Source organism: Cornus florida, unplaced genomic scaffold, assembly GCF_030987335.1.
Source record: "Cornus florida cultivar Cherokee Brave unplaced genomic scaffold, ASM3098733v1 CherokeeBrave_3.0.0_Hap2_Chr10, whole genome shotgun sequence".
Classification (NCBI taxonomy): Eukaryota; Viridiplantae; Streptophyta; class Magnoliopsida; order Cornales; family Cornaceae; genus Cornus; species Cornus florida.
Genome location: NW_026775580.1, coordinates 113,590,178 through 113,608,213, shown reverse-complemented (window position 1 = coordinate 113,608,213; position 18,036 = coordinate 113,590,178). Strand labels below are relative to the sequence as shown.

Sequence of the window (18,036 nt, the reverse complement as noted above, 5' to 3'; positions counted from 1 at the left end):
TTGGGTCTTTATCAATTCCAATATCATGGTCAATTTCTTGTAAATATACAACATAATCAGAAGGGATCGCAGGTTTTCTTACTTTTGAGGACATTCTTAACTCTATCTATTCATTTAGAACAGGTTCATTGACAACAGGATTCTCGTGGGTAGGAACTTCTTGATTTACCTATTCTTCCATAATAACATCTTGAAAATGTCTTAAAGTACAGGTAAAGGTTCTTTAGTCACAGGTCTAACAACCAAATCTCGTGTTTCCTCAAAAATTAAATTTCGAGGTTGTTCACTCACACTAATGTCAACATCCTTAAGAAACCTAACATTTCTCGCCTCAACAAAAATGGGTTTATGCGAAGGACAATAAAACTTGAACCCTTTGGACTTTTCTGCATAGCCAATAAAAAACTCACTTATTGTCTTTAAGTCCAACTTTTTTTCAATAGGATTGTACACCCTGACCTCAACTAGATAACCCCATATGTGTACGTGTCCTAAACTTGGTTTCCAACTATTCCATAACTCAAAGGGTGTTTTTGGAACCGATTTGGTTGGAACCTTGTTTAAGATATACACAGTAGTTTTTAAGGCCTCACTCCATAAAGATAAAGGGAGATAAGAATTACTAATCAAACTTCTTACCATGTCTATTAACGTTCGATTCTTTCTTTCTACTACACCATTTTGTTCTAGTATGCCTGGCATCGAATATTGCGCTATAATGCCATTCTCCATAAGGAATTTTGCAAATGGACCTGGTCTGCAATTTGTCCTTGTTCTGTATATCTACCATAATATTCTCCTCCTATATCCGATCGCACTATCTTGATTTGTTTTCCCTTTGTTTCTCTACTTCCACCTTATATGATTTAAAAGCATCAAGTGTTTCACTTTTATCATTTAGAAGGTAAAGATGCATAAGACGTGTGCAATCGTCAATAAAGGTAACAAAATATTTTTGACCATTGAAACATGAAATTTGAAAAGGTCCACATATATCAGTGTGTATGATCTCTAAAACTTGAGAACTCCTTCTAACGCCCTTATTGGTTTTGTTAGTCTACTTACCCTTTATGTCGTCCATACAAATACCAAAATCAGAAAAATCAAGAATATCAAGTACTCCATCATTTACTAATCTTTTAATTCTTTGTAAGGTGATATATCCTAATATCCTGTGCCATAATGAAAGAAGATTTCTCTATTTTACCCTTACGTTTGACGCTATTATTTCCATGCAACGGTAAGTGGTTATGATCAATATTAGGGTTTAAATCTAATTTATATAAACCATAAACCAAAATACCATTACCAATAATAACAGAATCTTTTACAATACTTAAAGAAGTATTAAAGAAATTTAAACTAAAACCAAATCCAACAAATTTCGAAATAGAAATCAAATTTTTTTATAAAGTTGGAATATAAAAAGATCTTTCAAGTTCTAATATAAAGTCAGATGGTAATGTGAGTCTGTAAGTTCCAACCACCTCTACATGTGAACTCATCTTGTTTCCCGAATAGATGAAACGTTCACTTTTCGTCGGTCTCCTTAGGTTGATTGAACCCTGCATGGTATTGGCAATGTGAATTGTAGAACCAGAATCTATCCACCAAGCATCATTAAATGTATTAACAACATTTGATTCATAACACACAAAGGAAAAGAGATTACCCATTTTAAGCAGTCAAGCCTTATACTTAAGACATTCCTTTTCATGTGCCCTTTCTTTTTGCAGAAGAAGCATTTGATGATACCCTTATCGTCAACTTTGCTAGTTGATGCATTCCCTTTCTTCTTAAATTGCACACCCTTTTTGATATGTCCATTTCTATGAGTCACTAGATAAGCACTTTCTAGCTTTTCCTGATTCAATCTCCCTTCCTCTTGAACACACATGGTAAACAATTCATTAACTGACCATTTTTCTTTATGTGTGTTATAAGAAATCTTGAATGGCCCAAATTCAGCAAGCAGGGAGTTGAGTATAAATTGGACAAGGTTTGTCTCTGAAAAGGTAAACTCCAATGAGTTCATTTGGGCAGCTATATCTCTCATTTCCATAATATGTTCACGGACCTCTTTATCACCCATATGCTTCATTGATGATAATTTGGTCATTAGGGTGCTAGCCAATGCTTTATCAGAACTTATAAACTGTTGTTCAATTGCTGTCATATATTCTTTTACCTTAGTACATTCAGGAATTGAACTCGTTATGTTTTTCCCAACATGACTTTTAATGAGACACATACTTAAGCGATTTGATCGCTCCCACCTCTTATAAGAAACCTTTTCACTTGGCGTACTTGATTCCGTGGGGATGGGTGGTTCATCCACACAAACTGCCAAATCAATGTCCATACACCCCAATGTTAGAAGTATTTTCTCCTTCCAATCCGAATAATTATCACCAGTTAAAAATAGGATATGAGATGAACCAATATTGATAAAACCAGATGAAATTACTGCAAAAAGAAAACATGCCAAACATTATTCTACTATACAATAAACTTTATTGGAATTCTTAACCCACGTTAAAAAATTTCATATCAAAACAATATGTCATTATAACCTTTCTATGGGCAGAGATTTTAATACACTAAAGTTTTGAAAATATAACCATAATGGGATAAAACATTCTTTACTGGTATTAAACTGATAATGATACAGTCCTGTGGGCATTTGTATTCATTGCCAGTTTAATTCCATATCCCCCTCTCTCTTTTTTATCCACGTTCATTCATAAACAATGATTATTTCTCTGTAGGGCAGAAAAAAACATTTTTTATGAATGAACTATAACCTTTTAATGCATAAACTTTATGTGATATAAATATCATATATTAAAACTTTATTTTATATCACAGAATCAAACAACTAAAGATGCTCTGGCTGCTCTCTAGTTAAAAATATGTATTAAAATAATAATCATACTCATACGGCATGTATAAGAGTATACTGGATAAAAAAAGATTTAATATGCAGTAACTGTACAACTCTGGAGTATTCTTCATTTGTATAGAAATTTTTAAAACTATACAACTCCAGAGTAAACTACATAACGATATATATATATATATATATATCATTATAAAACAATTCTTTATGCTTTTATGATGAGATTCACCCTTTTTTAAAACAGTCTTGAAACCGCTCAAGTCTGAATCACTTTTACCATCAAAAAGGCCAACGTTATTCCCACTGTATGAATTCACGATGACATTCTCCGATATGTAAAGTAATCGTTAAACCACTCGAGTCTGAATACTTTATTCATCGCAATCTGTTTGGGTGTATTATTTCATTATTACTTCATTCTGTAACCAAAACACTTTACCGGCCAAATAACCAAAACAATAAAGCAGTATCGGAAAAGTATTACACGCATAAATATACTCACCAAAAGTAATACAGAACAAATAGAACACAAAGGAAATATTACAGGCCAAAAAGATAACGGCGACATAGCCGCTAAACAAATATTACAGGCCAGAAAAAAGAACGGCAACACAGTTACTGAATAAATATTACCGACATACTAACCAAAGGATAACATAGCCAAAAGGTATCGCTCTGATACCAAATGAAAGAAACTATCAAGTCCAAAGAGATCGCATTACCTCCAGCCATGAAATCAGATTGGTTAATGCCTGCAAAACAAATTTAGAAATCCTAATGATGTTCACGCCTATACAAATCTTTATACGTGTACTTGATAGAGACAACACAGACTGTTTTTGTTAGGCATGGGACCTCTGTAAAGATACTATATGAATGAAAACGAGAGAAAAAAAAAAATCCATCATGCAAACCCTTGTTTTATTCTAATCAGATGATAACCACCATCAACTTCCCACAACCACACTGTTGTAACTTCTCACAACGTGTAACATTGTGTCAGATGCAGTGGATTAGAATATAAATGTATTGTGGCAATATAGGCCACACACGTGTTATAAATACACGTGTCTAACAAAATATTGTTCTGTCTCCTTCCCGTGAACGTAGGCATAGCTGAATCACATAAATCCTTGTCTCGTTTATGTGTGTGCCTATTTTATTTTTTTTGTCATTTATTTTTCTCTTGCTCTCATAAACTCCTATTTGATCCTTTTTTCATAACAACAAAATTATCAGAACCTGTAATGTTGGAGCCTCTGTTGGTAGTCCAGACAATTCTTGAACTAGGATGGTGAACTATAACAAGTGAAAACAAAGTGATATCTTTCTACAAATGAGTGAATTCAAAAATGAAGTCTGCGTTGTTGGACACCAAAAACATACCATAATTATCAATCCAATTATTCTGAGACCCTGCAAACCCTAGATAAATTTGGCCAATATTTTGAACACTAGTTGTAGAAGCACAGGACAAGAGGACAAGTGACAAACATGTGGATACTGAATAACGGCAGACACTCAGCAATACCTGGGAAGAGTTACTTGAATCAAATACACTGCTTATTTATAAACAAAATTAAACAAGAACTGCACAATTCTTTTCAGTATCTTTGCTCACATGAATATGCATTGAAATTAAGCAAAAAGCCTATGAGAAAGATCAAGGGAAAGCCATTCATATCAAGATTGAACCAAGAAGATTGCATGTATACATATTAGATGTGTGTGTGTTAATATATTCAATACACTCACATGCACAAATCTTAAAACTTCACAATCTACGAACTTTTTCCTTAAAGCTAAAACTTGGAAATTTTCAAACAAATTGGATCTTCTTGCTAGCTACAAATTATGGTGGTGATTGATGAATTCATCAATATATAACACAGAATTGAAAGCACACTCACCTCATTTCTTGATTGAATTTTCATGGAATCAGATGGGAGTATGCAAAACATCATGATGGATTCTTCAGTCCTGCATTGCAATTTCTATGGCATGGACATCACTTTTAGTTCAAGAGTGGGTAATGTTATGCTGATATATATGAAGTGAATAGTCAAAACGTGTATACTGCAACACATAAACTCCTTTTGCATCAAAAACTTCAAACTATTAATAAATGAAAGCAAGTTCCAGTCTGTCTCAGTTTTCTCTCTCCACTTGACTTGGGTTTTCTGTAGGGGTGACAAAATGGGTCAGGAACCATCAACCAGCCCATATCCGCTCGCCTTTTAATGGTTATGGGTGAACCATATTTAGTTTGAGGGTCAAGATGGGTTGGGTAATTTTTAACCACTTAATTCGAGGGTCAAGATCACTCATCACATAATAAACACACAACACACATTTATTCTATATTGCACTCAACTCATTTCTCTCTCTAAAAATCTCTCACTCACAATCCTCTCTCTCTCTATATTTGTCTCTCATCAATCCCCTCTTTCTAAGTTTCTCTCTTTAGAAATTTCTTCTAAAAAAATAAATAATTAAAAAATAATTTTAAATAATTAAAAATTTTAAAATAAATTTTAAAAATAAAAAATAATTTTAAATTTAAATTTTAAAAATAATTCAATAAAGCTAGGACTAATTTCCCAGTGCCGAGGGAGGTGAGTGTGAGGAACGTTAACGATGGTGGTGAGAAGATAGATGTGATGATGATCAAGAAGAGTAGTTGTAATCAAAGTCCGAATCAGAGTAGTACTGTGGAGTCGTCCGAGTTTTCATCGGCGCCGATGATTGATTCGTCGCCGTTGGATCTCAATTTCTTACGGCGCCGGAGGCGTAGATTGATTTAGCTCCGCCGTGAGGTTTCCGTTTTTGTAGCAGTAGTTTCATGTTTCTCCGGTAAACGAAATTTTACTGCCGGCGAGTCAGGTTGTCTATTTTGACCAGATCCTGCGGCCTGAGAGGATGAATCAAGACTATCTCCGTCAACTTCAGAATTAGCGGCTGATGTTCGATCATGCGGCGGCGACTTTCCAAAAAGAGAAAAATTAGTTCCAAAAAATTTAAAAATAAAAAATAATTAAAAATAATAATTAATGGGTTCACGGGTCATAACGGGTTGACCTTGTTCATTTTCAACCTGCCCATTTTTAACTTGTTCTAAACGGGTTAAATATTGGTCTTGACCTATATTGACCCGTCCATTTTCAACCCAACCTAAACCCGACCCAACCTGCCCATTTACCACCCCTATTTTCTGCCTTTAATTCAAAGTCAATTATTTTACTAGATTTTTTACAACAGGGAATGAATTCATTTTCACCAGCCTGCTTAATCATTATTTTCGAGCTGACCACTTATTCAAGAATTATACGGAAAAAAAGGTTTGGAGTCTATATGCAGTTGACGTTGTTCATTATCATTTTGCCATGGTCACTCTTATTCAGAATTACTTTATATAGGGGAAAGTCTGAAAAACACCCCTATGGTTTTAAATTTGTGCGACTTATACTCTTTTAGTTAGATTTATCCATATAAATCCCTACCAGATATAAAAAAGTGCAATTAAGCCACACCGGTGACTATTTCGGTGAGAATTGGACGCCAGTTAGTCATGTGCCATGCACATGACCATTTTAAACCCTTTATTCCGGAATTTCCCTTTTAATATTCCTTTACTACCCCCTTACCATATATACATATATTTGTATATACGGGTTTTGAACTTCTGATTCTTGTAAATTTTGTAGTTTGCAGTTACACAGAGAGAGAGAGGGGGGGTAACAAATTAAGCCACCACCTTGATTAGTTGATTTAGAAAGAAAAAAATAAAACAAAACCCATACATACAAGCATTTGCACAGAGAGAGAGGGGCAAGCTTGAGAGTTGAGAGAGAATGACGGCTGTCAAATGACAAGGAGCAGGGTGTGCGCAAAGGATTTACCCCCGTAGCTGCTTGTGTCGAGGGGTTCCATTTACCAAACATATGCTCTGATCCAATCACGTCAGAAACAAAGCTCTCAGGTCAAAAATAGGCAAGGAGCATCGCGATCCCTATTCTGATCCCGAACTGCAAATGGCGAACTTGAACTAGAACAGCAAGCGATGGAAACTAAAAGATATGGGTTTTGATTTTTTGAACAATCTGAAACGGAAACTGAAAGACATGGGTTTTGATTTTTTGAACAATCTGAAATGGAAACTGAAAGACATGGGTTTTGATTTTTTTGAATAATCTGAAATGGAAACTGGAAGATATGGGTTTTAATTTTTTAAACAATCTGAAATGATATGCCGATATGGGTTTTGATAGGTAATAGGTTTTGAACTTTTTTTTCCTAGTTAGTTTTGAACTTTTGATTCTTGCCATATGGGTTTTGAACTTCTGATTCTTGTATGGTTTTGTAGTTTGCAGTTACAGGGAGGGAGGGGGCAAGATCAATGTCGAGAATGAGAATAAAGATGGAGAGGGCTATTTTAGTCTTTTCACATTTTATGTTATATTATTAGTTTTTTTAAATCATAAATAAAAGGGTTATTTTAGTCTTTTTGTAGCTCTGGTACCGATCAATAGTGGTCAACGTCCAAAATACACTATTTCGCACCATTTTTAAAGTACAAGAGAGGTAAACAAACAATAAGAGATTATACACGCTATCTCGATATTACAAGAGTGTAAAGCACACACAACCCGTTTATATAGATATATGCGCTCACGCGCATTTTGTTTGTGCGAATTGACTTCATTCTAAATAAAAGACATAAATGACTAAATCGTAAATTGGAATAATTGAAAACCTATTATCGTCAATTACTCTTCCAAAAACTAGGGCTTTTGTTTTGTTTTGTTTTTTTTTTTTTTTTTTCCTCACATTTTCTACCGTCGATGAAGCACAATCTCCACCGTCTAATCCTCCACCGACATGGCCACCACCAATCCCACCATCCAACGCTTCGTCATATCCAACTCAGAACAACCGATTCAACCACTCAAAACCGAACTCCTCTGTTTCAAAACAGACAACATTCTCTAGTCATCATATTGAGGGATTTATTCATCATCATGCGGATGCGGATCGTATTAGTCTTTCTTACAGGTAGAGTTATTTGTTTTATTGTAATGGGGGTATTTTAACAGTTTAGATTGCTTTTGTTTTTAGCGGTTATTCATTCTTCTCACAAATCAGTGAATCACTAGAGATTCATCTCAATATTCATATTTTGGCCATACTCATTTCATGAACATGTAACTAAATTATGTATGTGTGTATATATATATATAAATATATAATAAAATTCAGTAGTAACTCTTGAATATTGATGCCATTAGTGCGCAGTCTCAAAGCAACAAACGGTAGATTTATGAATTAAAACGCAAGTCGAATTGATTGCCAGGTCAACAACTACATGCAATTTCTTTAAAAACCATACTATACCAAAGTAGCATAATTGCAATTAAATTGTAAAAATTACCCAATTTCAACATTCATTAAATCACTACCAAATGTGTGAGTTTTTTTGCCAATAATATATATATATATATATATAGTAATTAAATTATACTCTGTGATCATATTTTTACCCGTGTTAATCTTAATATTCACTTCCCTCTACCAAATATAAAATACATCAATCACAAGAGAAAAAAGTGTTTCAGTAAATTTCTATACCTACATCAATACATCAACGGTTGTGATATGCCATCCAAGAAATATCATCCACACATGATTGAGTTGTAACTTGGGTCGAGATTCCTTCCTTTGAAACTCCATTTTGCAGCTAATTGTTCTGTAAGATGCAGTATCTAATTTCTGGAATGATTCCTGTAATTCCCGTGCGAACCGGAGAGAAAAAGAAAAGTGTGTGTGTAACAAGTGAATTCACAATCACTAACAAATTAAAACAATCATTCTGCTGGAGACTAACCAATGGTTGTCTGACAAGTGTCATTGTAATTAGGGATGACAAAAATCCCAACCCTGGTGGGACCCACTCCGTTTGGGGCAGTTGAAAAACCTAACAAGTTTTGAGTCAGTTATAGGGGTGAAAAAAATTAAACGGGAATAAGGAATGAGATAACAAGTTTTGAAGCAGTTATAGGGGTGAAAAAAATTAAACGGGAATAGGGAATGAGATCTCCGCCCATTGCCATCCCTAATCATGATCCTCACTCCTAAATCAGTGTCATCTTCAGAAGCCAAAATGTCTACAGTTGGGATGGCTGTGTTCTTGGTTGCTGGCTCAGTTATTGACTGGTTCTGGATCATTGCTCTTTGATTATATGGGCTAGTTGATCTGCGAGTAGGCTATTATTCTACAAATAGAAATCAGCCAATCAAGGTAATGCCTACAAACAAATTAAGGATATCCTATTCAGTAAGAGAGGACTTATTTTTAATAGTTCTTGAAAATTTTATAAAACCTAAGTTGTTTCTCTGTTATATTTCATAAATCTGTTATCTTCTCTAATGTGAAACAATTCAGTATTCTAGACACTGATGAATTTCCATAATCAGTTTTAAAACTAAAATCTGGAACAAGATGCCAAATGTTCTGTTTGGTTGCTATTCACGCAAGTTAACAAAAGAAAATTTGGAATATTATATCACCTTCATATTGATGGAAAATAAACAAAGAATAATAATAGATGTCTTATGTCCTAAATCAACCAAGAATGTATCTATCAGACTTGATCAATTGTTTGGGATACTAAATAAATCGAAGCTCCAAACAAAATGATAATAATATAGGTATCTTAACAACATAATAACTTGTTCATTTTACCACTTCTTTCTCAAAAGCTTAATCTCTTATTATCTTGAACCAGATAACTGCGCATCAGAAAGATCTGCACCACTGTGGCAGCTTGGAGATCCAACTGAAACGCACTCCTCTCTGATAGGTTTAACAAAATTTTCAAAGAAGTGGGAAACCATCTGAGGAGGTAGAGCTACAGCACAGGATCCTTCAAGCATTTGAACTACTTTACCCATGGATGGTCTTAGCGACATGTCCCTCTGTATGCACCACAAAGCAACTTTAGTTGCAGTAAGTACCCTCTCGTCGCTTTCATCAGTATTAAGCTTTGAATCAAGTATCTCTTTCAGCCTCCCTTCTTCTAGCATCCTGAGGGCATAAGTGGGGAAGTGGGCTTTCTCTGAACTCACCTCTGGCTTGAAGTTCCTCCTTCCCCCAATGATTTCAAGCAAAACCATGCCAAAGCTATATACGTCACTCTTCTCTGATATGGGAATGTCTGTTACCCACTCTGGTGCCAAGTAACCCCTTGTACCTCTTGCCATTGTGACCACACAACTTTGTTCCCTTGTCATCAGCTTTACCAAACCAAAATCAGAAATTTTGGCTTGGTAGTTGTCATCGAGAAGCACGTTTTCGGGTTTTATGTCACAGTGAACAATCTTTACACTGCAGCCCTCGTGGAGATAAGCCAATCCTTTTGCCATTCCCAGAGCTATTTTGAATCTTGTTTCCCAGTCCAATGTTAAACCTTCACGGCCGTCGTTGAAGATCCATCTATCCAAAGACCCATTTGTCATGTACTCGTAAGCAAGAAGGCAGTGAGTCCCCTCTTTACAGAAGCCTCTGAGCTTCACCAAGTGGACATGGCGAATACTGCCTATGGTGGTGATTTCGGCTTGAAATTCTTTCTTACCCTGACCAACACCCTCCAGCTTCTTCACAGCAATTTGAGTCCCATCTTTAAGCATCCCTTTATAAACGGAGCCAAACCCACCATGCCCGAGTATCACAGAGAAGTTGTTAGTGGCGGCTTGAAGATCTTTGTATTGAAATCGGATGGGCATATGAGATAAACTGTCCATTTCTTCCAAAGCAATGTGGGAAGAGAAATCCTCCTCTCCCATGACATCTTTAAAAGATCCAAATACTCTTTTGCTTTTCTGATGGTACCAGACTCCCAAAAATAGTAAACCAACAATAGGTAACAAAACTGCAGATGTAATAATTAAATTGAGGAGCAAGTGTTTCTTGCTACTGCTCTCTCGTGCTCTGGGGTTTAGCATGTGATCTTTGTTACTAGGGATTTTAGTATAGGAAAGAAACCTGGAGGAGCCTTGTTGATCCCGCCGTCTTAAGCTTCCCACCTCATCAAACAGAAAGCAATTCCCGGATTTGTTTTCGAAGAACAACATGAGGCATGAACAATTACCAAGGCAGACATCCACGCAACCAGAAAGACTGAAGTTGGGAAATGGTGTAATAAACTCCAGAGCAAAATAGTCGACTTCATCCCCCATTTCTAATAACACTTCCGAACTTTTTGAGCCATTGCAAGGAGAGGAGATCCAAGGGTTGCAACTTGGAAAGGTTTCAAACCCTGGAAAGCATCGACAAGTATTGTTATTTTCACAAATACCATAAGGACCACAAGGTTCAGGCATGCTGCACTGATCACCGTTTGGTATCTTTATTGGTTCTGCACCAATGGAGCCCCCATTTTGTAGATTGTAGAATAAGATAAAACCATCAGATCCTAAAACTGCAGCCCAGGTAAGATTAGGACTATTATTGTTTGAGAACACAAATTGTTGGACTAGAGTCTGGTTGCGATCAAAGAATTTCCAAGAATTGGAAATCGAAGCTGAGGTGATTTCCCCATATTCGTTGTTAATGATTTTCCGCATCTCCTTTGCCAGAGACCAATAAGGCTGAGGAGTTTTGAATCCTCCATAGAGAATCACTTTCCCCAACTTCATTTCCAGGTAAAAGCTAAAGTTGTTGATATTGGGCTCACTTACAAGTCTCATTCCATCAAAGAAAATTTGATTCGGTAAAAGGGTGTCTGTGGGATAGCTAAAACTCTGCCAAAGCGGTTTAGAATCATTACCAATCAAAACCAAATTGCCAGAGTCAAGCAACTTCATGGCAGTAACTCCTTTACCTGCAGTAGCTGTGGACCACGCTATACCTCCTTGTTTCTCCAAGTATGCATTCCCAGTTTTGTCAAACACAAATTTATCAGAACCTGTAAGGGTGGAGCCTCTGTTGGCAGTCCAGACAATTCTTGAACTAGGATAGTGAATTATAACAAGTGAATTCAAATTGTTATCTTTCTGCGGAGTAATGAATCCAAGACTGAAAACTGAGTTGTTGGAGAACAAAAACATACCACCATTATCAATCCAGTTCAGCGAAGACCCTGCAAATTCTGGTTTAATTTGGCCAATCATTGGAACATGGGCAGAGGCAAAGGACATAAGGACAAGTGACAAACATATGGATGCTGAATATTGGAAGACATTCGGCAATACCTGGAAAGAGTTATTTGAATCAAATACACCTGCTTATTTGTAAACAAAATTAAACAAGAGCAACACAATACTCTAAATCACGAATACACATTATTTATGCCTACTTAAAAAGAGAGAGACCAGAAATTTGGAATACAGCCCACATGAATACGCATAAAAATCAATCAAAAAGCCTATGAGAGATCAAGGGAAATCATTCATATCAAGATTGAACCAAGAAGAGTGCATGTATACCTATTAGATGTGTGTGTGTCTTTATATATTCAATGAATTCACATGTACAAATCTTAAAACTGCACAATCTAAGAACTTTCTCCTAAAAAGCAAATTAAAAATCTTCAAACGAAATGGATCTTCTTGCTAATTACTTTCTATCTCTAGGACTAACTGCAGCCTCACCTCATTTCTTGCTTGAATTTTCATGGAATCTTCTTCTTAAGATGAATCTTAATTCATGGGACTTAAGATGAATCTTCTTCTTCTTCTTCTTCTTCATCAGGCCTGCTTTGCTATATCCATGGCATGGACAACACTTTTAGTTCAAGGTGTTTTGACTACTCAAGGGTGGGTATGCTGATATGAATTAAAGTCAAAATGCATGTGAACACTGCAACACAACTCCTATGCATAAAAAATTCAAACTAGCCTACTACTAATCAATAAGTTCCAGTCTCTCTCGGTTTCATCTCCACTTCACTTGGGTTTTCTGGGGTTTTCAATAAGACTTTTTTTGTTTTAAAAATAATAATAATTAACACTGAAATGGGGAAACATTTTTTTTTTTTTTTTTAATATATCTATTAAAAAAAAAAAAAAAAAAAAAAAAAATTAACTTAGTTAAAAGACAACCATAAAGTACAGTTCTTTTCTGGACATAGTCAATGATCTACTAATAGTTAATAATCGTGGAGGCTATGGAGTATGTTAAATTTACACTCTTTTCACAACCACCACATTAATAATTCTAAGAGTCAAAAACAATTCATGAATCTTATCTCTATTGCAAAGTCAATTCTTTGACTGGATTACTGTAACCAGTCAAGCACGCATGTAACAATTTGTCAATGGGAATGAATTCATTTTCAACAGCCTGCTCATTGATTAAGTCCGAGATGACCACTAATTAATGAGTGTTAAGGAAGAAAATTTTGGAGTCATTAAGTAGTCATTTTAATGCAAAATAAATAAATAGTATAGTAATTATTGTTAAGTACAATTTGTTTTTTTTTTTTTCTCAATACCTTGAATAGACAGAAAATACATAAATGATGAGTTCATTTGTCAAAAGTTGATTTAAAGTCATAGAACAGGTAGGACTTCCACACAGCAAGTCTTTTCTAACCCATTTCGTAAGAAGGAATAGAACAGAAATGAACAGAAAATCTTTAAAATCTTTCCATTTTTATTTTTATTTTTTTTTCTTTTCCCAGTCAAATAAAGGAAAATAATAAGTTGATAATTTTTATTTTTTTACCTTCCCTTCCTTTTCACGATTTGTCCATGTTCTCCTATCAAAAAAAAAAAAAAAATTATGATGTTTCCTATTTTATGAGGGAGTGCACTCTGTGCCTTTGTATATATTTCATTTATACAACAATTCATTTAAATATATATATATATATTCTCTTATTAAACCAAACAAAGCAAGGAAATTAATCACAATTTCTTTCTCCATTTTTTCTCCTTTAATATTCTATTTCCTATTCCTACAAAAAAAAAAAAAAAAAAAAGGAGCTAATTGTTCTGTAACATGCAGCATCTCAATTCTGGAATCATGATTCCTGTTATTCCCAAATGAGAAAAGAAAGAAAAAAAAAAAGGTTTTGAACACACCAAATTTGTAGTATTTCCCTACGGATTCCCAGCGATCGAACAGAATATAGTGGTTTAGATGGCATGCCCAAGTTCTTTTTTGAACTATTATTTATTTTCCATAAAAATATGTTCTCATAGAGAAAAATAGCATAATAAGCATAGAGCAGAACCAACATAACCAAAACCATAATCCAAGGAGGCCTAAAGCAGGTACCATTTGTCAATACTCAACACATAATTCCCCAGCTATGCTTTACACTGCTTGTGTACCCTGTTTGAATAGCAGAGATGCGAGACTCGCTCTCCATCCAAATACCATAGAGGGTTCAGTTTTTTGGGTATAAGAGAATGCAAACCAGTCTGTAAGCTGTGATTGAGGGAGGTCTCTGGCTTGGCACCAGTCCCTGTCCGGAAAAAATTGGTATAAACAAAAAATTGAAAATCCATTGACTTGAAAGGAAAAATTCCAGCTATATTCCAATCAAAAAGTATATATAGAAGATGCATTTTAATATAGGCACTTGCCCATCCAAGGTGTCTCACTTGATATGAGGTAGTTACATCTCAATGAGAATCCATTATATCAATATCAGGTCCACCTTCAGGTGTGTGCACATGTGTGTCTGCAAGCGTGGGCATGCATTTGTATTTGTGTTTGTGTGTGTGAGAGAGAGAGAGAGAGTTCATACATGGGAAGCAGTGGGCCTTCATATGCAAATGTTGACATGCTTGACGTTGCTTGTGCTTGGGGTTGGCTGAGCATAAAACGTGTACCCTCCCATGACGTTTGACTGTCCTACAGAACTCGCACATCTTCTTTACTGATGATCACACCTTCATAACTATTAATGATTGCAGTCAAGAATTTCAGAGTTACAACATTGAAATTAAGTATACCATCAACAAACAAAATGCAGCGGAAATGCTGTCAGCAAGAATCATCATGCTAAGGAAGTGACAACCCTACAACATGGAAATTAGTTATACCGACAACAAACAAAATGCAGTGAAGATGTTGACAACAGGAACCGCCATAATAACCCCACCAAATCCCCCCGGAGAGGAGGAAAAAAAAAAGTGGGGACAAAAAGCTTCAAATGGATTGCATGATGAAGGGTTACCTATTCATATCAAACCCACTAACTGTTAACCTGCACCCTATTGGACGCAAAACTCGTTGCAGGGAGCTGATGGTAGTAAAAAAGTGGTAAGATTTTCAATATGTTGGCATATTGACAAATTATTTGCAACATTTTAATACAGATAATATCAACTTTGAAGCTTGAAATTTTATTTATAATTTAAATAGCAAGATATCATCCAGCTATTTTACTGAGTAAAAGGTCCAAAAATCTTCCTATTGGGATTAAGGCCATGATCATATCTTCCTTTGTAGAAAGAAGCCTTCCAAATAAAAACGAAATAAAAGAATAAAAGCGACAAAGAAAAAGACCAGATGACAAAAAGAAAAACTGTTTACCACTATGAACAATTTGTGAGTTCTTAAGAAAAATATCCAAGTAAAAATTTACCCATTCGTTTGATAAATGCAACGAGGGACTTTAACCCTATAACTCTCTCTTGGGAGTGGCAAGAGATAAATGAAGAAATTGTTTCAATCAAATTCAATATGTAGCTTTCCAGGGTTTGAAAACACATTCTCACCATATCTCAATTTTTTTGACAATGTCACTCATTTTCCGAGCATACCACAGCACTCCATGTGAAGCCTCTAAAGTCTCTCTTCTGTAGCTGTTTCCACCATGATAAAGTAAATCTAAACTGTGCGGCTATATCCATTCAGATGTCTATTAGAAGGCCATTCTTTTGGCATCGATTTTTAGCCTTTGCCATACCTGAATTGGCTTTCATTTCGCCGAAAATTAGTTTACTCCCATGTTAGAAGTGATTGGCCCATTACAATAACAGGCAATAAAATTTAGTCACTGATATAGAAGAGGTTATTTTTTTCTATCTTATCTCTAATATGTACTTTAACTAAATAGGCTTTTCCACAACATTTTCCAACTTACACCTTCAGTACACAATTTCAGGTTAAAGTAACATGAATGGTCCATCTCCATCAGCACTGTAAGTAACATTCCGGAATAGAATTTTACTATCTTCTCCTGATAGTATAAGTTCAGACATTTTTTTCCATAATTTGTTCTCGTCTGAACTAGGATTTTTGTCTCAATTCTCAAATTGGATTAAGTATTAGCTAATACAGTAAATTCCAACCTTGTATAACCATAAAATCTCCCACAAACGAAAAATTTGCAGTCTGTAAAACAATATAATTCACCAATCAATCTAAACAAAATCTGTGTTCAGAAAGAAATCCAATAGAAGGAACTAAAAGTAAATTTCATTTCTTTCATCCAAAGAGCCTCAAACGATACGATTTCACAATTTCCATTTACAAGAATCCAAAACGCCTAAATCTTAACCTAGCAGGCTAGCACTTCAACAATTAATCTAAGCAAACAAAATTCTAAGTATGAATTATCGTTACTTCTACAGTAACTAATTTATGGATCATTTATGAACCCTCCTAGAACAACACCAAAAACGCAAAAGCAGAAATGCACGGGAAACATATTAAGCATAGTGTATATATACATAGTTCCCAGTGATATATAATAATATACATACAAGAGCGCGCGAACGTATACGCAGTTCCGAATGAGATATATATACAATCGCGAGCACACACTCACACACACATAGATATATAAAGTTTTGAGTTATATTATACACGCACGACACATATACATATATAGAGAGGGGGAAGAGAGAGAAGAACCTGATTGATCGGAGAGGACCTAATATGAGTAGAGTTGTGATCTGTGAAAGCAGAAAATTGCAGAGCGCTAAAGATAATCGGAGAATGTGTTGGGCCTAATCATAAATAGTGAAGATCAGGCCCATTGATATGGACCAATGGAAAAGAAGTCGTAGTCCATACAGTATTTGGACAATGAGGTATGCAATTCACCCGGCCCATGACACCCGTACAAAGTTTATTCATTTTAGCAAATGTGCCAAAACTTGTGTAACAACGGGTATTATGATCATTTCATATGGACAAGTGAACTCTCTCATGAATAGTAGCTTTTTATGTAATTCTAAATATTAAATCTCATGAAATTATAATGAAAAATCAAAATAATATATACTATGTATGAGATAATGATTTGAAGTCTGTAAGAACCCCAATGAGTCTGGCTCAATTACTCATCAATTGGTTAAGTTACTTATTAATCATGGTGCCTCACGACGCATCAGGTCTAAGGTTTTACTTTTCTTGGGTGGAATCAATTCCTAGTAATTGACTAAGAAAAAAACAAAGGATTTAAAGTCCTTATTTGAAGATTTTGATGGAACATGAACGCTATATGTTTTTTTGGGCTAAAGGTCCATTTGGAGGATGTAAATGAGAAGGGGAATGATTGGGAGGAAAACCAAAGTTTGTATTTGCTTTTGAAAATTGAAGGAAAATGGAAGGATTTCGAAGAACACTAACTACTTTGCGCAGTAATTTTCTTATCCTTAAAAAAGTGAAAGAGAACAGTCAACACTGGAAAAATACATAAGAATTGATAATTTCCTTACTTTGCCCTTTTTTTATTTGATGATGAGTTAATTCTCAATAACTCACAAAATAAAACAATTATTTTCTTAATTTTCTCTTTATTATCTTTTGTCAAATGCAGGGGAGAGCTATAGCCGTCTTTTCTCTCTTGAGAAATAAACATGAAGAAGGGGTCAACATTAACTTCTATTTTTTTTTTTTTTTTTTTTCAGTAGCTAATATTTTTTTCTACTCTTTGTTCTTCTACTTAACTGAACAAAGTCTAAAGCCTTGTGTCACGGTTTTAGAGTTTTAGCACCACTATAGCTAAACTCGTACGGCACCAAGGCTTCTACTCGCGCAAATACATGGTCGGCCTAACTCCTGTGAACACCTTAGTCAACACACTCGTTTCGTGCGCTTACTAGTATTGTAGTGGCACTCGCCTTCACTCACTTGGCTTGCACGTACACTCACACACCCTTGGCCATGATTTAATTGG

At 35.2% G+C, this 18,036-nt stretch overlaps 2 protein-coding genes across 8 annotated transcripts; both read right to left on the bottom strand.

Moving 5' to 3' along the window:
* Positions 1–1,406: 1,406 nt before the first annotated feature.
* On the bottom strand, positions 1,407–9,121 carry LOC132278428 (uncharacterized). The gene is made up of 3 exons (XM_059780217.1): positions 9,004–9,121; positions 1,673–2,466; positions 1,407–1,565 (listed from the first exon to the last, which is right to left on the bottom strand). The coding sequence occupies exons 1-3, from the start codon at positions 9,119–9,121 to the stop codon at positions 1,407–1,409; spliced, it is 1,071 nt and encodes a 356-aa protein (XP_059636200.1).
* A 310-nt stretch (positions 9,122–9,431) lies between these two features.
* Positions 9,432–16,832, bottom strand: LOC132277305 (G-type lectin S-receptor-like serine/threonine-protein kinase SD2-5). 7 transcript variants are annotated; one of them, XM_059779128.1, is made up of 5 exons: positions 16,767–16,832; positions 14,650–14,802; positions 12,545–14,364; positions 12,004–12,145; positions 9,432–11,859 (listed from the first exon to the last, which is right to left on the bottom strand). In XM_059779128.1, the coding sequence occupies exons 3-5, from the start codon at positions 12,566–12,568 to the stop codon at positions 9,668–9,670; spliced, it is 2,358 nt and encodes a 785-aa protein (XP_059635111.1). In that variant the 5' UTR covers positions 12,569–14,364; positions 14,650–14,802; positions 16,767–16,832; the 3' UTR covers positions 9,432–9,667. The 7 variants fall into 7 exon arrangements, with proteins under 7 accessions (XP_059635111.1, XP_059635107.1, XP_059635109.1 ...); XM_059779124.1 differs by having other exon boundaries at positions 9,432–12,145; positions 12,545–12,654; positions 14,175–14,364; XM_059779126.1 differs by having other exon boundaries at positions 9,432–12,145; positions 14,175–14,364.
* Positions 16,833–18,036: the final 1,204 nt, after the last annotated feature.

Bases quoted from the DNA above. Each gene is read 5' to 3' on its own strand.
- LOC132278428 (XM_059780217.1), bottom strand. From the start codon at position 9,121: ATGATCCAGAACCAGTCAATAACTGAGCCAGCAACCAAGAACACAGCC. The intron at 2,467-9,003 runs GCAATGGGCGGA...TTCTTTTTGCAG, and splicing joins GAGGATCATGATTAGGGATG to TAATTTCATCTGGTTTTATC. The intron at 1,566-1,672 runs GTAATCTCTTTT...AATACCATGCAG, and splicing joins GGCTTGACTGCTTAAAATGG to GGTTCAATCAACCTAAGGAG.
- LOC132277305 (XM_059779124.1), bottom strand. From the start codon at position 12,568: ATGAAAATTCAAGCAAGAAATGAG. The intron at 12,146-12,544 runs GTGAGGCTGCAG...AACTCTTTCCAG, and splicing joins AAATTCAAGCAAGAAATGAG to GTATTGCCGAATGTCTTCCA.